We start from the raw sequence: 23,549 nt of genomic DNA on the forward strand, positions 1-23,549 counted from the left end.
TAATTTTCTTTCCTCATGATGCCATCTATTTTGTGAAGTGCGCCAGTTTTGTTTCATTAGACCAGAGGACATTTCTCCAAAAAGTAAGATCTTTGTCCCCATGTGCACTTGCAAACTGTAGTCTGGCTTTTTTATGGCGGTTTTGGAGCAGTGGCTTCTTCCTTGCTGAGCAGCCTTTCAGGTTATGTCGATATAGGACTCGTTTTGCTGTGGATATAAATACTTGTCTACCTGTTTCTTCCAGCATCTTCACAAGGTCCTTTGCTGTTGTTCTGGGATTGATTTGCACTTTTCGCACCAAACTACAGTCATCTCTAGGAGACAGAATGCTTCTCCTTCCTGAGTGGTATGATGGCTGCGTGGTCCCATGGCGTTTATACTTAAGTACTATTGTTTGTACAGATGAACATGGTACCTTCAGGCATTTGGAAATTGCTCCTAAGGATGAACCAGACTTGTGGAGGTCCACACTTTTCTTTCTGAGGTCTCATTTCTTTTGATTTTCCCATGATGCCAAGCAAAGAGGCACTGAGTTTGAAGGTAGGCCTTAAAATACATCCACAGGTACACCTCCAATTCAGTACACCTCCTATTAGAATCTAATTGTCTAAAGGCTTGACATAATTTTATGGAATTTTCCAAGCTGCTTAAAGGCACAGTTAACTTAGTGTAAGTAAACTTCTGACCCACTGGAATTGTGATATAGTCAATTAAAAGTAAAACAATCTGTCTGTAAACAATTTTTGGAAAAATGACTCGTGTCATGCACAAAGTAGATGTCCTAAACGACTTGCCAAAACTATAGTTTGCTAATATGAAATCTGTGGAGTGGTTAAAAAAAAAAAAGAAAAAGAGTTTTAATGACTTCAACCTAAGTGTATGTAAACTTATGACTTCAACTGTTTATATAAATGTGGTTAAAACATTTCCATAACCCCCTCTAAAACACAACAAAAGCACACAAAGAAAAAAATTTTTTTAGTTTATCATAATTTAAGTGTCGGTTCATGTTTGCATGTATATTTTAGTTAATTATGATCCACGTGTTTACTCTGTTGATATTCTACCTTCAATCCTGCAGAACAGTAGTTTGTGATGGAAATATTGCCCTCAGTAAACATGGAGTCCTCTGCTTTTCCTAACCCTGCTGAAGCCGTGTGTGTGTGTGTGTGTGTGTGTGTGTGTGTGTGTGTGTGTGTGTGTGTGTGTGTGTGTGTGTGTGTGTGTGTGTGTGTACACGCACGCCAGCCCTCCGCCATATTCACTGTTGTCTTGCATTGAGAAAGAACAGAAGCATTCGCGACTGCCCACAAGAACCGAAACTGTGTTTTTACACCCAACCTAAACATCAGCCAACGGGCATAACTCGGATTAAAGCGATGGCAAGGAAGAAAAGCAAGCAGCAGGGCATCGGGGCCAAGGATATAGTGTCGGGACAGCAGCAGCAGAGCCTGTCGAAGAAGCCCGGCGATGCGGGAGCAGCGGCTGCAGGCGGCGGCGCTGGCGGTGGAGGAGATGCAGGAGCGAGCAGGACCAATCAGGTAGCTAATGCTAACAACACGTCCATCCAACATCACTCACCTCTTCGAACCGGTTCGCGCCATTGGCGACTTGATTTTAACGGTTTTTAACGGTCACTCGATCTGGGGTTCTATTGCACGTGCAGTTATTTGTGTTTTCGCGCTTATTTGGCGTTTGAATCGCCTGCTCTTGCTTTACACACCAGCGCTGCACGGGCGGAGCAGCAGCTCATTCTGCACCTATGCAGTGATATAAATAAATAAATGTGTCGCCCTCACAGCATTCCGATGTCCCCGAATAGGGTTGTACGTTACATTAAGATGTATGTTTTATGACGGAATGTTTAGATGGAGCTTGTTAAGGTCGGAAAGTGAAAGTCGCTTCACGAGCACTAAGCTAACAGTGTGTTGTACTGTCTTATGCTGCTTTGGCTACTACATTATTCTTGGGGAGATCAAGCTAAAGCAGTGACTGATTAGAGCTACTATACCTGCTAATCTACCTAGAAAGTATCTCTTTCCATATGCTTGTGCATTAAATCACTATAGATACATCATTTCCATGTGCCGTAATTTGCATTATTGGCATATGATTCAGATTTGGAGTTTTGTGGGTTTTAACATAGATATGTCTGTAGTAATACTTGAATCACTGTAAATGTAACAGTTTCAGTGTTTGAGCTGATATACACTACCATTCAAAAGTTTGGACACACTTGACTGAATTTTTGTTTGTTTATCTTGAAAACTTTTTGTTCTAAAGGTTTATGCTTAAATGCTTAATGTTGTAAACAAACATATATATATAATTTATGTGTGTGTGTGTGTGTTCACAATAGATTCTGAGTTACTGCTCTTAGAACCTCATTACAATTCAATTGTCAGTGTAACACCCCTCATTCCCTCTCGTCACTCAGTCCATGCACACCTGCTGTTTGCTCTGCCATCGAGAGTTTAAAGACTGGGGGGCGGGCCAGGTGAACGGGCTCAGTCACGGGTCCAAACTGGCAGAGGCTGTTCCTGCTCTGTCCCCGGCGCTGCTGAGGGAGGTTCCGGGCCGCAAGCTGGCAGACGCTGTGCCTTCGCTCTCTCAGTCGCTGTTGGGTGAGGTGCCCCTTTGGATCTGTCAGAGCTGCAGGAAGAGCGTGGAAGAGGAGGAGAGGAGAACAGTTCAGGAGCAAACCACGCAGGTGGGCCGGAAATTGTTACATATGATGCTGTAAGAAATTCCAAATTCATGGGATGTTCATAAAAAGACTTCAGATTGTGGTTCTTCTAAGACCTTTTTATCTCTGTCACGAATTGTGTTTTCATCATGGGCACCAGGGGCGGATCATCCAGTGGGTTTTCTGATTATGTGCCCCGGAGGGCCAAGCCACTAGGGGGCCCACACGTGCAAAAAAATCGAGCTGATATAAATACGGAGACAGTGCGCAACAGCGAAATGCCATAAGGTAACGTCAATAGAATAAATGACCAATTTATTAAAATTTTCAGCCCTCTGACAGTGGAAGTTAAAGTCTTTGAGGAGAATAGGTGTAGGGATGATCACTTCTGAATGGAACACACCCTTATGTCATGTATATGTCACAGGGCAGCCAAAGCAGTGTAAACTTCTCTGTTAGAATAATACAGACGTTGGCTTTACCCACCCAAAAAGATGCGCTAAGGTGATTTAACACAAACCGACTGCAAGCCACCACAACATGATAAGGTTGAAAGTTTCACGCTAGTACGGGACGTTTGAGCATTTAGAGTGCTTCAACACTGGATGGGGCGTCTCACTGTCCGACCCGTTTATGCTTCAAAACTGGACACAAAGCCTTCAATACGGGATGTTTCGCTGCCCGGTAAAATGTAGGACAGTATACGTACCATATGAGATGTCGTAATTTCTGCCAAAATACGGGACGTCCCAGCTAAAAGGGGACAATTGTAAACCCTAATAGCAACAAACATCGCTAATGTCACCTCTCCCATTTTAATGCAGTTTTCTGTGAAGAATGTGTTACATTTTTGGATACTACCCTCATGAAAAACATAAACAATGGCATAAAAAAACATTTATTGCTAAACACTCATACTGTATATAGAACACTTAAGTTTGCATCGTTATGACAACTAATGTGGACATGCTAGCAAAAGCAACTGCAGTCTGAACGGAAAAAAATCAGATCTATCAAAGTAACCTGTTGAACAATTTGATTTTTCCTGCAGTGTGAACATAGCCTTAGTTTCTATGAAAAATATACTGTTTCTGTGAAAAGTAATTGTACTTCATAATACATATGCTGTGTCCCCAAAAAACATATTGTACACGCACGCTTAAAAATGCATGCATTTCTTAAGGTTAAGTAACAAAATATCAAACCACTGCACTGCATTTTGCATCTGCAAGCTAATGATGCTAGACATTTTCACAGAACTTTCATAGCCATTTTTTTTTTTTTTTTGCAAATATAGTTAACCAACTGGTCCCAAGGTCATTTTTAATGGATAAAGTCAGTTCTCCTGAAGTTCACACAAGTGTCCTAGCAGAGTAACCACAGTACTTCAGGACATTAACTGTAAAAATGTTCCACTAATGTTTGAAAACCAGAAAGTGTCCAAATGCTTTTGAACAGTATCATGTCATGTTTTGCTTTTTGAGAATGAAAAGTGTGCTTGTGCAATCTTTCATGGAAAAAACAAAAATCCTCTTGGTTTGATATTTTGTTGTCTAATGCAATGACATTCATACATTAAGTTTTTGTGGACACTGTAACATACAGCCAGTGGTGGAAGACTGTGGCGTTTAAAGTTATCCATTTTGTTGGTTATTTTTACTGGAACAGTGTGCTAGCTGATTGCGCAATGTTCATTCATGTTTGTTGATGTTTAGATTGCTTCTGTTCTTTTATTGGAAAAAGAACACTGTCCTACATTTGTGACTAAAACTGTCCTCATATTTAGACACTCAGAGTTCAGGATGTCATTGAGGGCAATCCTGTGTACACAACACACAAAAAGTCTGATAGTACTGAAAAGTTTGGCCCAGCAACTTCACTTAAAGTTAACACAAAATGGTTCTTTCATCCCATTTTATTTCTGTAGTGATGGGATAAATTCCGAGTAAAAAAGGATATTGAATGAGAGAAAATGTAGGATGAGACTTGATTGGATCATGAGAATTGTTAAAACAACAGGTGGTTAAAGGTGAGGGGTTAAAAAATAAAAGAGCTTGGTGATCTCATCTTAAAAGTAAAGGTGTTTAAGAGGCGGAGTAAGTTAGAGCACAACAGTGCCCTCCCACTTTTTCAGCTGTCCTAGAAGGATTTTGTCCATAGGAATTTCATTATGAAATACTTAATTAAAGAGTTCTAAGCCATGAAAAAAAAAAAAAAAAAAAAATGGACAATGAACTACAATCCCATGAAGCATTGCAAATGATGTAAGCAAAATAAAAACTATTGATTTTAAGTTGTTGATAATGAGAATGGAAACAATATATTTTGTGTTTATTGCAAAATATTAAAATGGATACAAATATATAAGTAGTTTAAGAGTGTAGGGAGACTGATTCGATTGCATCATTCACAGTGCATCATGGAAGTGGGCGGTCTGCAGCTCTCTGATTGGTGGATCTCTCTTCAGGATCATGGGTAGTGTAGTACTTCACCAGGAATTCCACTATTAAACATGATTTTTTATTTTTTTTTATTTTATTTTTTTTAAATGAAGGTTAAATAACACAGACTGACAGTTTCAACAGAAGCATATACCATTGTTAATAATTAATTCTACTATGGAAAATTAATTGGATTTTTCCAGATTGTGACTCTTGTGCGCTATTATAGTTTGATCGTATTATAGAAGATTACAAAGACTTTTTTAATGACATGCACCAATGAATCATGCACAATAAGACAAGAAACATGTTTTAAGAAAATAAATACTGGTAGATTTGATTTTGATTTCATTTTGACTTCAAAGCATTAGCTTGAAACTGCTAAGCTTCAAAAGAAAGTTTTTCACCCTTTCGCAAAGTTCTCCTTGTTAGTCGCTGAGAGAAATCCAACATAGCTTACATTTTGGTGTTGTACACTGGTCACTTGACTAAAAGATGGATGTGTGCTATCCAGGTACCGCTGTCCCACTCCTCATGTAAGTCTCAGAGCTGTGGGAATGGTTATCCCGAACATAGTTCAGTGGATTGGGACCCCAGCTCCTTCCTCTCCGCACGCAAACTGTCTGGCCTGTGGAATTCCGCTCATTCTAATGGAGGATCTCACTGCAACCACAGCACGCCTGCGCTTTTACAGGGTATGGACCTCTGCTACCTATTTTATTCTTTTACATGGCTCTGTGGAGTACTTGAATCTGGCTGGTCAATCTCTGCATTATCCTGTCATATAATTTTGTATATTGACTAGTGATAGTCCAATATATCGGCCAGGCTAATATTTGGCCATTTTGTAATAACCATGTTCACTTTGCTGATTAATAGAAGTGTTAACTTTCTCTTGTGTCAGTTCCAAAATCTACCAAAAGATTTATTAATGTATAGTTAACATTTTCTGTTTTCAAGATTTTTAAGTTAAAGCAAACTTGAGTTATTATTGCTTTTAATTTTTTTTTTTTTTTTTACTTCAGGAATTTTGTGTGCATCTGATTTGCTGTTGTTAAATTATATTATGTTTATGGGCATTTATATCAGCCAACCTGCTCTCTAGATATTGGCACATTCCATTGAAAAACCCATATCAGTTGACAACTAAATGACTGCTAAACTGTATAATTGACCATTGTCCCAGGCAACTGATGGCCTACATAGCTGTGCTAGTTACACGTCTCTCGCAAAATATTTTTAAATGCAGTTTGGTGTAAATTATATTAAAATACTTTCCTTGCACCTTAAATACATGATAGTGTACACAACTTAATCATTCATTGTAACACATTTTCTAGCTACTTTTTATTTTATTTGTATTTATTTTTTTAACAAATGTCATGCATTTTGGGGTCAAGAATATCAAGACGTTTTCTCAGGGTTACACCACATGGCCTGAAGAAAATGTACCTTTTCAAAAAAATGTCAAAATACTGTACCTTTTTAAAAAAACTCTGTTTTAAGGTATTGTCAACATTGGTTACACCACGTGACTTTGATTTGGTGGGCAAAAGTTGTAAAGAAATATTAAAAAGGTTATTCTGCACTTCTCATCTCTGGACAGTTAGACCATATGACATTTTTTACTTTAAGCCCCAGAAAAAAATATCAAAATGAATTTGAACTCAGAAATTGAAAACATGCTCATTATAGAAGAGGTGTCCAAGTAATAACTGTTTTGTGTTTGAATTGCTTTTTTTTTTTTTATTTTTTTTTAGATCTGGACAAAAATGACCGTCATGTCATCATCAACCCAAATACATAAATGTACATGAAATATTGCTTTAAATTTATATGAGTATATTATACAAGATGAAAGCTTATGTAAAACTTTTAAAAACCTTTTGAAAACATCACTACTTATCTATTATAAATCCTGTTCATGGGATCTTTGCCGGTGTTTGTTTCTCTCTTTTTTTTTTTTCTACTTTGGATTGTTGTTTGGATTCTGCACTATCATCGTTTGACTTGGATGTGACTGCCTTATTTATACTTTTTGATTATACAGTTTAGCAAAAGTGTTTTACTGCAGAATGACACAATTGACCAATCAGAATCTGCATGATATCCCTATTCTACTCTTCTATGTTCTTGTATTCTGTTGGAGGTAGCTAGTGCTCTTCTGAAACACGCATACAAAGGGAATTAATAGACTGACCTTGTTGTTTCTGGTCCCGGTAGGTGGAACACTGGGACCAGCTTGCCACGAGAAGAGATCTTCTCATGACGCTCCCGGGAAGGCCACCAAAACATCCGCGACCAAAGTTTGTCCCTACAGCCATCCTGCATCCCAGAATTCTAGTGGGGCATCTCCTGAGACACTGTCTGCCTCCACTGATCTATGTAAGACCAACCCCAAGCACTTCAAGACAATGTGTCGACGACCAACTCCCCCAGGTGAGAAGACGATTCAGGCTGCAACATGACATGTACCAGTTTGTCAGTTAAGGGATTTGCTCATACAGTCTCTCTTAATATCAGATGATGCTTTTCATTTTAATGGATTTATTAAAGATGTATTTGGGGATAGAAGATAAGAGGTGATGTGCTTGTTCTAATTTTAGAACCACAGTTTTGCTGTAGAATAGATGAAGGGGATGGTATTTTCTTGGAGAATTTATCTGTAGCAAGGTTATTATCATGCGCAAAAAGGACCAGTGAAACAATTTATTTGGAAACTAACAAAACATCACTACATGCTCTGAGAAGGGTTGTACAGACAACAATGTTCAAAGTTCAAAAATCTTATTTACTTGCTACTAAGTGCCTCAAACAAAACTCTTGAATATCTTAAAGATTTGATGCCATGAACCTCGCAAACTTTTGCAATATGCATCAGACTTGGATGGATCTAGTCAAAGAGTCTTACACGATTATGCTTAATAAGTTGACAACTTGGGGGCCTGGGTAGCTCAGCCAGTAAAGACGCTGACTACCACACCTGGTGTTGCAAGTTCGAATCCAGGGCGTGCTGAGTGAGTCCAGTCAGGCTTCCTAAGCAACCAGTTGGCCAGGTTACTAGGTTGGGTAGAGTCACGTTGGGTTAACCTCCACGTGGTCGCTATAATGCGGTTCTCACTCTCGGTGAGGCGCATGGTGAGTTGTGCGTGGATGCTGCGGAGAATAGCGTGAAGCCTTGTTTATACTTTCGCCTGGCTCTGCACCGCAAGCCTCCGCTGACTGCGCGCACACCTCCCCAAATGGACGAGGCATTTATACTTGACGCCTTTTTCGTTTCTTTGAAACGAAAGGGGGTGACTCCAGAATACAGGCCTCAGTGTAATGCTCATTCCTTTGACGATAAACGCGAGTCCGATCATCACCCCTGGTGAGACAAAACCACGACTCATCAGTGAAGAGCACTTTTTGCCAGTCCTGTCTGGTCCAGCGAAGGTGGGTCTGTGCCCATAGGTGACGTTGTTGCCGGTGATGTCTGGTAAGGACCTGCCTTACAACAGGCCTACAAGCCCTCAGTCCAGCCTCTCTCAACCTATTGCGGACAGTCTGAGCACTGATGGAGGGATTGTGCGTTCCTGGTGTAACTCGGGCAGTTGTTGTTGCCATCCTGTACCTGTCCCGCAGTTGTGATATTCGGATGTACCGATCCTGTGCAGGTGTTGTTACACGTGGTCTGTCACTGCGAGGACAATCAGCTGTCCTTCCTGTCTCCCTGTAGCACTGTCTTAGGCATCTCACAGTACAGACATTGCAATTTATTGCCCTGGCCACATCTGCAGTCCTCATGCCTCCATGCAGCATGCCAAAGGCATGTTCACGCAGATGAGCAGGGACCCTGGGCATCTTTCTTTTGGTGTTTTTCAGAGTCAGTAGAAAGGTCTCTTTAGTGTTCTAAGTTTTTATAACTTTGACCTTAATTGCCTACCGTCTGTAAGCTGTTAGTGTCTTAACGACCGTTCCACAGATGCATGTTCATTAATTGTTTATGGTTCATTGAACAAGCATGGAAAACATTGTTTAAACCCTTTACAATTAAGATCTGTAAAGTTATTTGGATTTTTACAAAATTATCTTTAAAATACAATGTCCTGAAAAAGGGATGTTACTTTTTTTGCTGAGTTTATCTACTCTATGTTCCAAACAGTGACCCAGCAGGAAGGTCAGACTATATTTTGGCTAACTGAAATGTTATTAAATTAAAATGTTTTTTTGCTCACCTCAACTTCCATATTCAGTTCTGTTTCCCAGTGCTTTACAAACTGGCAAAGCCATCCAAGTTTGTTTAAAATTGCTGAAATTTTCTTGTATCCGCCTGAGTCACCGCTTCTTCCATGGACTTTTTTCTTGGTTTTGACAAACTTGTCTCTCAGATTTTTCCAAACTTTTCGGCAAATCGCTGCTACTTTCCCCACTGTGGCTGCAATTTCTTTCCAGGAATTCCAGGTCTCTATGGTCCCGCATGGATGGAACATAGAGATTCCTTGTACAGACTTACCTGTTCGGCCAGAATTGCCTCAAAGTCGTTCATTTTCAGATGTGGAGTCACGCGCACAGTTACAAGAAATGCCATGTGCACCACCACACGAAATAAGGTCTAGTGCTCTCAATGCGCACGACCGCCCACTCCACAATGACGTCATTTTTGCTGCACGCTCCCTCGCGATATTGCGGACGTGTTGAGTAAGAACCAGTCTTGAGCCTCCACACGCGCTAGGTCTCTGCGGTAATGTGCTCAACAAGCCACGTGATAAGATACGTGGATTGACTCTCAGAGATTCGTCCTCCGCCACCCGGATTGAGGTGAGTCACTATGCCACCAAGAGTACTTGGAGCGCATTGGGCATGCCAAATTGGGGAGAAAAGGAGAGAATATCCCAAAAAACAAAACAAAAAAAAATCTAAAAATGCTTTGCATTCACTATCAAAGTTTATATTTATTTGTTTATATTTTTTTTGCTGAATGCTGAGGAGGAATTGTTGTGTTTGTTGTTGTCGTCTAAAAGACGAAGGAGAAGATGTAATGTTAGTTTGGCACAAGCCTCTGCTGACTCCTCTGGTAGACCTCCGCGTTGCGGCACAGTGATGCTCGGAGTTCAAATGAATGCACACAAACATGCCGTTGATGACATTTAGCCTATACTGTATTCGCTTAAAATTCAGTTATTTGGGCATTAAAATGTGATTGGAATTTGAAGTGCACAGTGATCGCGGATATCTCAAATAGTCAGCCAGAGGATTATTTAATAAACGCAACAGGTCTAAATGTGCGCAAGTATTGACTGTTTATGTTTTGACGTCAAAAGCAGAAAATAACCTGATGATTTCAAATATCATGTAAACACGATTTGCCTTATATTTGTCAGGTTTGTTTTTTTTAGCTTATTTTAGGTGGTTATCAGTATTGATCTGCAGGTAAATGCTCTCAATATTACTACATGCTAATTAAAATTATTAGTTTCGATTTAGTACTATTTTAAACCTTGTGCGACCTTCGGGACATTTTTGTCTTAATTTTTTTTATCATTTTGGCTGTGTTAATGCCAGTGGCATAAATTTTGCCAAAGGTGTGTATTTTGGGGGCAATTTTGATATGTCAACCTCAGTTCCTGTAATACATCTATAATACACTGTGTACACAAAATAGTTACATTCAGGACCTTAAGGACAAAAATGTCCCCATTAAAACTGCAATATTTGATCCCAGTGCCATTGAAGCATAAAATCATGAATTCTATGATATTACGCTTTCATTTCGGAGCCCTGGCTTCAAAATTTAAATGTTTAATATTTTGCACCAGATGGTGCCATTTTTCTCATGTTTAGCCTATGGAGCATATACATGCTTTTTTCCTATTTTCTGTTTGCTGTATTATAGAACACTGCAGGCCAATTGAATAAATTATGCAAATTGTAAAAATTGTATAAAATTGTGTGGGTGTGTTGGTATGAATGTCAGAGTGTATGTGTGTATTGAGAAATGTGTGTGTGTGTGTGTGTGTGTGTGTGTGTAAAAAAAACAACAGTGGCATTATGTAAACAAACTGGCATTTAAAGGGTTAAATCCTGAAAATGAATAAGTCAGTGAAAATGGAAAATAATATTAATATATATTACGTGTACATTTTTGTCCTCTGTCCTGAGTGTTTTTGTTTTTGTTTTTTTTAATCTGACACTGCACCAAAAAATAATGCATAAAAATCAATGTTGTTGCTAATCGTTGACATATCCCAAAAAAAAAAAAAAAAAAAAAAAATATACATTCCACTTAGCATTTTGTATATGGAAATTTTTTTTTAAATTATTTTTTTATATAAAAACAACAGTGGCATTATATAAACAAACTGGCATTTAAAGGGTTAAAATCCTGAAAATGAATGAATATTTGGAAGTTATGATCAGGACTGATGTTGGTCAAAAATTTAACTCATTGAAAGTGGTAAATAATGTAAATATATTATTATGGCAGTTTTTTGATGCAGACATTTTTGTCCTCTATTGACCTCTGAGTAACTTTTTTTATTGACACACAAGGGTTAAGTATGATGTAGTTGATGTTTGGCAGAAATGTAAGGATTTGAGAAGTTGAACTTAAGTTGAATGAAGCTGATATTGAAACTAAATAAAAACAAAACTTAAAGTAGGCATTTTTGTACAATGAAAACAAAATAAAAAGTTTATTCACCATTAAAATGAAACTGAAACCTTTAAAAAAAAAATTTTTTTTATACAAAATACAAAAAAATTAAATTATATATATTATTTTTACTTATTTTGAACAACTATTTTGGTGTGTGGGCAACAATGTTAACAATACATTTGTCTAATTATGCTTCTTGAGTGATGCAATGGATGTGGGATACATAGATTCTAAACTTATGACTTAAGCCTTAAAACTAAGTGCCTTTAAAACAACCATCATACAAAAAACTCCAGAAAGTGCATTAAATGAGTCTAATGTTTCTCTACAGGAGAAGCTTTCCACCCAAGTGACCACCACCAAGCTGCAGACCTGTCAGTGCCACCCAACAGTCCCACTGGTCTCTCCTCCCAGTATTCCTCACTGCTGCCTCCCAAGCAAAACTCCAGTCAGCATGTTCACATCAACTCCGCTAGTTCGGGGCTTGCTTCAAACGCTCCCTTCTCCCCGCTTGTACCGAACATTCACGCTCCTGCAGCCAAGCACTCGAGTGGGCCGGACAGTCCAGTGGCCCTCCACAAGCCCAGCGCTTGCAAGAATTCCCACATTCCTGCTGTTAACACGCAACACAGTAAACTTGGCAACTCACTCATAGGTTGCAGTCACCCTTGCAATGGACACAGTAACGGCAGCTCTGTAGCCTCCTCCAATGCTGGACAACTAACGTCTGGGGCGTGCAGGTTAGCGTCATTAAAAAACGTATGGAGCTGCTCTGGTCAGTAGTTTTGTTTAAAGGTGGCATGTGTAATTTCCACATGACTATGGCAAACAAATGGAATTACAAAAGTGATGACTGTTTACAGGTTATGTTAACAGGTTTAATTGTTTGAAAGGTGTTTGAAAATGTTGTGGTGGCTTTAAATTCCTTTAACACTGTATGTTTTTAAGTTGTTTGTGTTGTTCTGTATAAGCAGGGACCAGGCATGTAAAGGGCACAAGTTGCCCAATGGGTCGTTGTGTCATGCACCGCCCTGTGAGCTTGAAGAAGGTGAGGATGAGGACAGCAGCTCAGAGCGCAGCTCCTGTGCATCCTCCTCCACCAATCAGAAGGATGGGAAATACTGTGACTGTTGCTACTGCGAATTTTTCGGCCATAACGCGGTACGGTTTTCCTAATGCAGCTTGCATAAGTTCAGACATTGCTCCACCTTGTATTGCCCCGGTTTTAAGTGGATAGTTCACTCAAAAATGAAAACTCTCTCATCATTTACTCACCCTCATGCCATCCCAGATGAGTATGACTTCCTTTTTTCTGATGAACACAAATTAAGATTTTTAGAAGAATATTTAAGCTCTGTAGGTCCATACAATGCAAGTGAATGGTGGCCAAAACCTTAAAGCTCCAAAAAGCACATAAAGGCAAAATGGATCCATATGACTCCAGTGGTTTAATCTATGTCTTCTGAAGTGATCCAAAATGTTTTGGGTGAGAACAGACCAAAATGTAACTCCTCTTTCATCTTGTCATTGCAGTCTCTAGGCTTGATCATGATTTCAAGCTCGATTACACTCTCTAGTGCTTGACGCATTCACAGAATGCTAGATGGTGCTAGGAAGTGTAATCAAGCTTGAAATCATGATCAACAAGGAGCTGCTGATGTCAAGATTTATAGTTAATCTTGTAATGTGTTATATTTTGGTCTGTTCTCACCCAAATTCTCAATTGGATCGCTTCAGAAGACATGGATTAAACCACGAGTCGTATGGATGACTTTTATGTTGCCTTTATGTGCTTTTTGGAGCTTCAAAGTTTTGGCCACCATTCACTTGCATTGTATGGACCTACAGATCTGAGATATTTTTCAAAAAATCTTAATTTGTGTTCAGCAGAAGAAAAAAAGTCATACACATCTAGAATGGCATGAGGGTAAATTAGTAAAAATGTTCCATTAATATTGAAAGTATGGTTCTGGGATAAGACTTGAAACAAATAAATAATGAAGGCCTGGTAAAAAAGTCAGTTTTAATGTGACCTACACTGGCAGCCAAAAGTTTGGAATAATGTACAGATTTTGCTCTTATGGAAAGAAATGGGTACTTTTATTCACCAAAGTGGCATTCAACTGATCACAATATATAGTCAGGACATTAATAACATGAAAAATTACTATTACAATTTGAAACAAATGTTCAGAACTTCTTAAACTACTTCAAAGTGTTCTCATCAAAAATCCTCCATGTACAGCAATGACAGCTTTGCAGATCCTTGGCATTCTAGCTGTCAGTTTGTCCAGATACTCAGGTGACATTTCACCTCACACTTCCCGTAGCGCTTGCCATAGATGTGACTGTCTTGTCGGGCACTTCTCACACACCTTACAGTCTACCTGATCCTACAAAAGCTCAATGGGTTAAGATCCATAACACTCTTTTCCAATTATCTGTTGTCCAATATCTGTTTCTTTGCCCGCTCTAACCTTTTCTTTTTGTTTTTCTGTTTCAAAAGTGGCTTTCTCTTTGCAGCTCTTCCCATAAGGCCTGCACCCCTGAGTCTTCTCTTTACTGTTGTACATGAAACTGGTGTTGAGCGGGTAGAATTCAATGAAGCTGTCAGCTGAGGATATGTGAGGCGTCTATTTCTCAAACTAGAGACTCTGATGTACTTATCCTCTTGTTTAGTTGTACATCTGGCCTTCCACATCTCTTTCTGTCCTTGTAAGAGCCAGTTGTCCTTTGTCTTTGAAGACTGTAGTGTACACCTTTGTATGAAATCTTCAGTTTTTTGGCAGTTTCAAGCATTGTATAGCCTTCATTCCTCAAAACAATGATTGACTGATGAGCTTCTAGAGAAAGCTGTTTCTTTATATGCCATTTTTGACCTAATATTGACCTTAAGACATGCCAGTCTATTGCATACTGTGGCAACTCACAAACAAACACAAAGACAATGTTAAGCTTCATTTAACGAACCAAATAGCTTTCAATTGTGTTTGATATAATGGCAAGTGATTTTCTAATACCAAATAAGCAATGTAACATGATTACTCAAGGATAAGGTGTTGGAGTGATGGCTGCTGGAAATGTGACCTGTCTAGATTTGATCAAAAATGACTTTTTTCAAATAGTAATGGTGCTGTTTTTACATCAGTAATGTCCTGACTATACTTTGTGATCAGTTGAATGCCACTTTGGTGAATTAAAGTACCAATTTCCTTCCGAAACAGCAAAATCTGTACATTATTCCAAATTTTGGCCACCAGTGTACGTACAACAAAAAGAAAAAAGTTCTGTGCACTTTAATAAAAATCAACCTAAAAAGTGCCTGAAGTTAAGGAAACACCCATACATTTGATTTCAGTAATTTTGTGGATGTAAAATAATGAAATGACAGAAAATATGTATTCAATCATATATTAGCAATCGACCAACCTGCTCTCTTGATCTCTCGGCATCAGCTATTTAACACCCATATCAGTTGACTACTAGTTTTCATATGCCATAACTTATATTGTTTTTATCTGCCTTTCCAGCCTCCGGCTGCCCCCACCAGCCGGAACTATGCTGAAATCAGGGAGAAGCTTCGGTCCAGACTCACACGGCGTAAAGAGGAGCTTCCTCAAAGGCAGGATCTGGACCCAGCAGCTCAAAGTGCCATAGACCATCGAGACGTGGACGAACTCCTGGACTTCATCAACAGCACAGAGCCCAAGCCTGTTAACAGTGCCAAGGCAGCCAAACGTGCCCGTCACAAACAGAAGAAAAAGGTACTGTCTTCTGCTTTGCTTGATGGTGTTTGTTTTATAAGAATTTTAAACAATGTTAAGGCTGTGTACAACATATGTATCTTATATAATTATGAACGTTTCAGCTGAGCAGAATTATTAATCTTTTTATTCTGTTGTCACCATTGCCCTCTGCTGGGCTGATTTTTAGTCACACTCCATCCCTGATGGATCATTTTGCACTTTAATGAAAAGCACTTTTTGTTAAGTTTTACAAGCAAAAAGAAAAGAACTGTTTTGCATATGTCGTTAAAGTATAAAAAAAAAATCTTAACTAAACTTAATTTTTCATGATTCAGGCTTTGTTTAAAGTTTGTGAGTATCATGAATTCAGTATCGTGAATCAAACCAAATCCTTTTGATCTGTATCATTTCGGAATTTTTTTTTTTTTAATCCAATTAATCTAAGAAATTAAATAAAAGTGTCAAAATAATCACTAGTTGCAGCCCTAAGAGATATACTGTGGAGTTGCAGTCACAATGCATGTTAAGCATGAACTGCTTCGTGGAAATAAAACAAACTAATTTCAATGAGCACCTCCTGAGATGGTCTGAGGTCATTGGCAGCATTCTCATAGATGACAGTATTCTTCCAGATGACTAAAACACAAAAAGGAGTGAAAACTCTTGACATGCGCGTGTTCCACGAGTCACACTTGTGCTGCACGTTTCTGAACAAACAGCAAATCAGACACGTGCATCAACAGCTTTTCTTTCATCTGTTCTTAAAAAATATAATCAGATGTTTCTTCAAGCACGTCTTTTTGTCTAACAGCATTTCTTGTCACGTGTCACTCCGAGATGTCTTACAGGACGCCCCTCCACAGTGGCAGGAAGATGAGCAATATTACACACCACTGCACATACCCCCCCCCACACACACACACACACACACATTTTTAATATATTAGGCAAGTTCCCAGCTCCTTGGTTTTGACATTCCCCGATACTGTCGATCAACATCTGTCAGTAACCTAGTTTGTTATCGACAAAGTGAAAATGCCTAAAAAATCTTATGCCTGTTTCCATTCAATTGGCCTTTTATCGATAAAAATTGTGTGCATGATGACGTCATGCTTAAAAAAAAAAAAAACGTTGTTGCATACGTTTTGGTTTATCGCAAAAGAAATCTGCCCTTAATCCGTTTTCATACAGTAATGTGTGTATATCGCTAATTGTGTACCTCTCGCCTCCCAGATGTCCCTAATCTTTTTTCCCCCAAAGTTTTGGTAAAATAGGGAGAGCATTGAGACAGTTCATTGAAATTAGCCAGCTTACTGTCATTTTAATTTCACAAATAAATGCAATCAGAAGACGAGGAGTTACAATTAAAATTGTATCCTTCTGATAGGACGTAATATTGGTCCCGATGATGCACCTATCGCGGGTTGCCACCGGTTCTGACCCGAAAGTGAATCGTCATAGCCTTGTTCAAGCTGGCAACCTGCACCAAGTAGTGGGGGAAACTTTCGGTCTAAGTATAAGGACCATCCATCGTTTTATATATGCTGTGTGCACAGCTATTAAAGAAAAATTTCTGTGGTGTAATATCAGGGTTTATATATGATACATTCCTGATATTCAATAGGCTATTTTGAACAATCATCTAACCTAAAGCATTGCCATCTCAACTGCATTATGTCACGCATGTTTGTCCAGCAACTTTTAATGACCAACTGAATTTGATTGTCATCTCAAATTAATTTTAGCGTCATAATGCAATTTACATTTTCTGAAGAAGCTCAGCAAATGCAATCCGAGGTAAAAAGGGTTAGGTTTCAAATATTTTAAAGTTTTAAAATGTTCAAAAGCTAGTTTTCTGAAAGTGAACTCAGCATTGGACAAATAGTTCTGATAGTTTATAGTCTTGAAAAAAGTGTAAAACATTCTGAGAATGTCATTCAGTAAGGCTAATTTAAGTTTGTGTAAAAAAAATAAAAAGGCAATTGTATAGGCCAAACAATATTATTTTTTCCTTTGGTAGTTTATTTTTTTTAATTTAACGCTTTATTCGTTTGGTAATTTAATTTAATACAGGGAATTTTGCTGGCATTTTTTCAAAAGTAAGCTAAACAATAATTTTATAGAATTGAGTGTTCTGATGCTTTTCTCCTAGTATTTTGTATTTATTTTTTATTTAAAACATCTTTGTGCACAGAAATAATGTTTTTTGTATTGTGGGCTAATTCCATGAATGCCATCTATTATTTTGAATGGTGTGGTAAAGCAGCTTTAATAAATAAACGGATGGCTACCGCGATTAAATTAATCGCAAAGAGTGGCCATTCATTTGTTCTCCGTGCACTCGTTGATGACAGGTGCATGACACACGAGATTTGTATTTGTGTTGGCACTCCTGGAAGTGTCATGACGCAGATGAGTTTGCAGCATCAGATCTGTGCAGGAATGCCGTTAAGACCAATCCATTACAGTGCGAGTAATGCTTCACGTACAATAAATTGGCTTTCAAGGATGTATACCTTGTCGTCATGATTAACACAGGCTAACGACTGGGGTAAATTCTGTCATGTGACTAAATCTTTGCGTTAATGTCAATTTTCTCGACAAAAAGTGTTTCCAAACCAGTTTTTCGTGACATTTGAAGTATCGACATAGAGTTTATGTGCTAGAGTTAAACGGAAAAATATTATGTCGACACTTGTGAAATCTTAGCGATAATTTGCGTTTCCATCATCTATATCAGTAAACTTTTTGATGCGCTACACCTTTTGTTGCAAAAAACCCTTGGATGGAAACGTAGTTAATGAGGGTCGCAATATGCATCAGGATATTTGTCAGATATCGTCGCTGTCCGATTACAAATTTAACAGTTTTATTGTGTCATAACATAATTTTATAACCAGAACTCCTGTGTCTAGATTGTATCTTTGAAGCTGAGGTATTTATTTTATTTTTTTATTTTTTTTAAGCCAACATTACATTACATTACCGTTACAGTGTTTATCCAAATGCAGAATTCACCCATCCAACTTTCTTTAAAAGACATGATTGTGACTGACTGATTTCTCACATTCTCTATCAGGAGAAGGAGAGGGCTCTGCAGGGAAGCACTGAGGCCACCAGCAGTGAACACCACTCTGTATCTCCTCCAGATCCCGTAGAAGATTCCATACCAGACGGGGAGGCGAACAGACTGTTGGAGTGGCCTCAGCTGGAGTTGGAGAGAGTTAACAGTTTCCTGACCAGCCGTCTGGAGGAGATCAAAAACACCATCAAAGACTCTATTCGTGCCTCCTTCAGCATGTACGACCTCAACCTGGATGTAAATGACTTCCCCAAGAAGGCAGCCACACTGGAAGGCAACCACCTGCTGTCTCACCTCAACGGATCTTCTGATCTGCAGCAGATTGACTTGGATCTGGCACCACTCTCACTGAAGAACTTCAAGAGAGATCTGGATATAGTTAACGGTTGGGAGGACACCACCACTGCTGCTAAAGACATCCTGAGGCTCCACTCCACGCCCAGTTTGTCCAAGCTAATCCAAGTACGGTCCCCAGAACGATGCTCTGCCACGGGATCCGAGTCCACCCATCCTGGCTCTACTAATGCAGCCAAGCCCAAGGAGGAAGCCCCTGAAACCAAAATTTCAACTGGAGCTGGATCCAAGATGAAGAAAGGTAAGAAACAACAGCAGAATCAGCGACAACAAGACCTTTTAACTCAGGAGCAGGTGGCCAGTACGAAAACTGTTAAAACTGAGACGCTTAAGGTGCAGGAAACAAGGGCAGCAGATTCTGATAAGAGCAACAAGGGTGGATCCAAACAGAACAACCAGACTCAGCAGCAAGCAGACTCGCAGAAAACAGGGAGTATGCGGTCAGAAGAGGGTAAAGCGTGCAAGCAGGTGTCCAACGGAGCCTTGAATGGTCATCATAACACAGGGCTCAACTCACAGAGAGGGAAGAACGACCTCTCGGACTCACGGGCAAACAGGTCGGAGCACGATGTAGACACTAAAACCATCTCCAACGCTCCCAATGCACAGCAGCAAGCACCCCAATCGAAGGGGAAAAGTAAAAACAAGAACAAAAGCAAGATGGATAAGTCAAATAATGCAATTGGTAAGTGGCATCTGGACAAAAAGCAAGCTGGCTGCTAAGCTTGCAGGGATCCCACGGTCATTGTTTGAGTTGGTTTTTAACTATAAGTAATTCTTTTTACCGCAACCTAATTATCATCACTGAAACACGTACCAATACCTTACAAATTTAGACATCCAAGGTAATTTAATCAATTATTAAATGCCAAATCTGATCATTTATCATTCAATAAACCATAAGATATGTAGTTATTAGTTACTATTTGGATTAATCTGAAAAAAGTGTTTATATACTGTGTGTGCGTGCGTGCGTGTGTGTGTGTAATATATATATATATATATATATATACATACACAGTGGTGTGAAAAAGTGTTTGCCCCCTTCCTGATTTCTTATTTTTTTGCATGTTTGTCATACTTAAATGTTTCAGATCATCAAACAAGTTTAAATATTAGTCAAAGATAACACAAGTAAACACAAAATGCAGTTTTTAAATGAAGGTTTTTATTATTAAGGGAAAACAAAATCCAAACCTACATGGCCCTGTGTGAAAAAGTGTTTGCCCCACCTGTTAAAACATAACTGTGGTTTATCACACCTGAGTTCAATTTCTCTAGCCACACCCAGGCCTGATTACTGCCACACCTGTTCTTAATCAAGAAATCACTTAAATAGGACCTGCCTGACAAAGTGAAGTAGACCAAAAGATCTTCAAAAGCTAGACATTCAGGAACAAATGAGAAAGAAAGTAATTGAGATCTATCAGTCTGGAAAAGGTTATAAAGCCATTTCTAAAGCTTTGGGACTCCAGAGAACCACAGTGAGAGCCATTATCCACAAATGGCGAAAACATGGAACAGTGGTGAACCTTCCCAGGAGTGGCCGGCCGACCAAAATTACCCCAAGAGCGCAGCGACGACTCATCCAAGAGGTCACAAAAGACCCCACAACAACATCCAAAGAACTGCAGGCCTCACTTGCCTCAGTTAAGGTCAGTGTTCATGACTCCACCATAAGAAAGAGACTGGGCAAAAATGGCCTGCATGGCAGAGTTCCAAGACGAAAACCACTGCTGAGCAAAAAGAACATTAAGGCTCGTCTCATTTTTGCCAGAAAACATCTTGATGATCCCCGACTTTTGGGAAAATACTCTGTGGACTGACGAGACAAAAGTTGAACTTTTTGGAAGGTGTGTGTCCCATTACATCTGGCATAAAAGTAACACCGCATTTCAGAAAAAGAACATCAAACCAACAGTAAAATATGGTGGTGGTAGTGTGATGGTCTGAGGCTGTTTTGCTGCTTCAGGACCTGGAAGACTTGCTGTGATAAATGGAACCATGAATTCTGCTGTCTACCAAAAAATCCTGAAGGAGAATGTCCGGCCATCTGTTCGTGACCTCAAGCTGAAGCGAACTTGGGTTCTGCAGCAGGACAATGATCCAAAACACACCAGCAAGTTCACCTCTGAATGGCTGAAGAAAAACAAAATGAAGGCTTTGGAGTGGCCTAGTCAAAGTCCTGACCTGAATCCTATTGAGATGCTGTGGCATGACCTTAAAAAGGCAGTTCATGCTCGAAAACCCTCCAATGTGGCTGAATTACAACAATTCTGCAAAGATGAGTGGGCCAAAATTCCTCCACAGCGCTGTAAAAGACTCATTGCAAGTTATCGCAAACGCTTGATTGCAGTTGTTGCTGCTAAGGGTAGCCCAACCAGTTATTAGGTTTAGGGGGCAATCACTTTTTCACACAGGGCCATGTAGGTTTGGATTTTGTTTTCCCTTAATAATAACAACCTTCATTTAAAAACTGCATTTTGTGTTTACTTGTGTTATCTCTGACTAATATTTAAACTTGTTTGATGATCTGAAACATTTAAGTGTGACAAACATGCAAAAAAATAAGAAATCAGGAAGGGGCAAACACTTTTTCACACCACTGTACATACACACACACACACACACACACACACACACACACGCAGTTGAAGTCAGAAGTTTACATAAACCTTAGCCAAATACATTTAAACTCAGTTTTTTCAAGTCCTGACATTTAATCGTAGAAAACATTTCCTGTCTTAGGTCAGATAGGATCACTACTTTATTTTAAGAATGTGAAATGTCAGAATAATAGTAGAGAGAATTATTTATTTCAGCTTTTATTTCTTTCATCACATTCCTAGTGGGTCAGAAGTTTACATACAATTTGTTAGTATTTGGTAGCATTGCCTTTAAATTGTTTAACTTGGGTCAAACATTTTGGGTTGCCTTCCACAAGCTTCTCACAATTAATTGCTGGAATTTTGGCCCATTCCTCCAGACAGAACTGGTGTAACTGAGTCAGGTTTGTAGGCGTCCTTGCTCGCACGTGCTTTTTCAGTTTTTCCCACAAGTTTTCTATCGGACTGAGGTCAGTGCTTTGTGATGGCCACTCCAATACCTTGACTTTGTTGTCCTTAAGCCATTTTGCCACAACTTTGGAGGTATGCTTGGGGTCATTGTCCATTTGGAAGACCCATTTGCGACCGAACTTTTAACTTTCTGGCTGATGTCTTGAGATATTACTTCAATATATCCACATCATTTTCCTTCCTCATGATGCTATCTATTTTATGAAGTGCACCAGTCCCTCCTGCAGCAAAGCACCCCCACAACATGATGCTTCCACCCCCATGCTTCACGGTTGGGATGGTGTTCTTCGGCTTGCAAGCCTTTTTCCTCCAAACATAACGATGGTCATTATGGCCAAACAGTTAAATTTTTGTTTCATCAGACCAGAGGACATTTCTCCAAAAAGTAAGATCTTTGTCTCCATGTGCACTTGCAAACTGTAGTTAATTTGCACTTCGCACCAAACTACGTTCATCTCTAGGAGACAGAATGCATCTCCTTCCTGAGTGGTATGATGGCTGCGTGGTCCCATGGTGTTCATACTTAAGTACTATTGTTTGTACAGATGAATGTGGTACCTTCGGGCGTTTGGAAATTACTCCCAAGGATGAACCAGACTTGTGGAGGTCCACAATCTTTTTTTCTGAGGTCTTGACTGATTTCTTTTGATTTTCCCATGATGTCAAGCAAAGAGGCACTGAGTTTGAAAGTAGGCCTTAAAATACATCCACAGGTACACCTCCAATTGACTCCAATTAGCCTATCAGAAGCTAATTGACTATAGGCGTGACATAATTTTCTGGAATTTTACAAGCTGCTTAAAGGCACAGTTAACTTAGTGTAAGTAGACTTCTGACCCACTGGAATTGTGATAGTCAATTAAAAGTGAAACTGTCTGTCTGTAAACAATTGTTGGAAAAATTACTCGTGTCATGCACAAAGTAGATGTCCTAAACGACTTGCCAAAACTATAGTTTGCTAATATGAAATCTGTGGAGTAGTTAACAAATGAGTTTTAATGACTTCAACATAAGTGTATGTAAAATTCTGACTTCAACTGTATATTTACACCGATCAGCCACAACATTAAAATCACCTGCCTAATATTGTGTAGGTCCCCCTTGTGCCACCAAAACTGCGCCAACCCACATCTCAGAATAAGTATTTCTGTAACTGCTGCTTTCCTGGGATTTTCACACACAACAGTCTCTAGAATTTACTCCGAATGGTGCCAAAAACAAAAAACATCCAGTGAGCAGAAGTACTGTGGACAGAAACGCCTTGTTGATGAGAGAGTTCAAAGTCTACGTTAGCTCAGATAACCGCTCTGTACAATTGTGGTGAGAAGAATATCATCTCTGAATGCTATTCTGATATGGGGGTTGGTGCTGTTTTGGCAGCATGAGGGGGACATACACAATATTAGGCGAGTGGTTTTAATGTGGCTGATCAGTGTATATATACAGTATATATATGAGAGTAAAGCTTGCAAGCGTATATATATATAAAAATCAAGGTGCAAATTTGGTTTGTGTGTTTCAGTAAT

General features: G+C 39.2%; 1 protein-coding gene across 2 annotated transcripts in view; it reads left to right on the plus strand.

Moving 5' to 3' along the window:
* The first annotated feature begins 1,183 nt into the window (after positions 1–1,183).
* The window catches only part of LOC127417591 (protein FAM193B-like), a 33,955-nt gene continuing 11,589 nt past the window's right edge, over positions 1,184–23,549 (plus strand). Inside the window, exons 1-8 of one of the 2 annotated variants that reach the window (XM_051657620.1) lie at positions 1,184–1,541; positions 2,438–2,710; positions 5,642–5,822; positions 7,351–7,566; positions 12,096–12,504; positions 12,736–12,925; positions 15,295–15,528; positions 18,590–19,631. In XM_051657620.1, coding sequence (XP_051513580.1) covers positions 1,380–1,541; positions 2,438–2,710; positions 5,642–5,822; positions 7,351–7,566; positions 12,096–12,504; positions 12,736–12,925; positions 15,295–15,528; positions 18,590–19,631 — 2,707 coding nt within the window. In that variant the 5' untranslated portion in view covers positions 1,184–1,379. The remainder of the gene's footprint in view (positions 1,542–2,437; positions 2,711–5,641; positions 5,823–7,350; positions 7,567–12,095; positions 12,505–12,735; positions 12,926–15,294; positions 15,529–18,589; positions 19,632–23,549) is intronic. The other variant, XM_051657621.1, reaches the window with a different exon arrangement.

Source organism: Myxocyprinus asiaticus, chromosome 27 (genome assembly GCF_019703515.2).
Source record: "Myxocyprinus asiaticus isolate MX2 ecotype Aquarium Trade chromosome 27, UBuf_Myxa_2, whole genome shotgun sequence".
NCBI lineage: Eukaryota > Metazoa > Chordata > Actinopteri > Cypriniformes > Catostomidae > Myxocyprinus > Myxocyprinus asiaticus.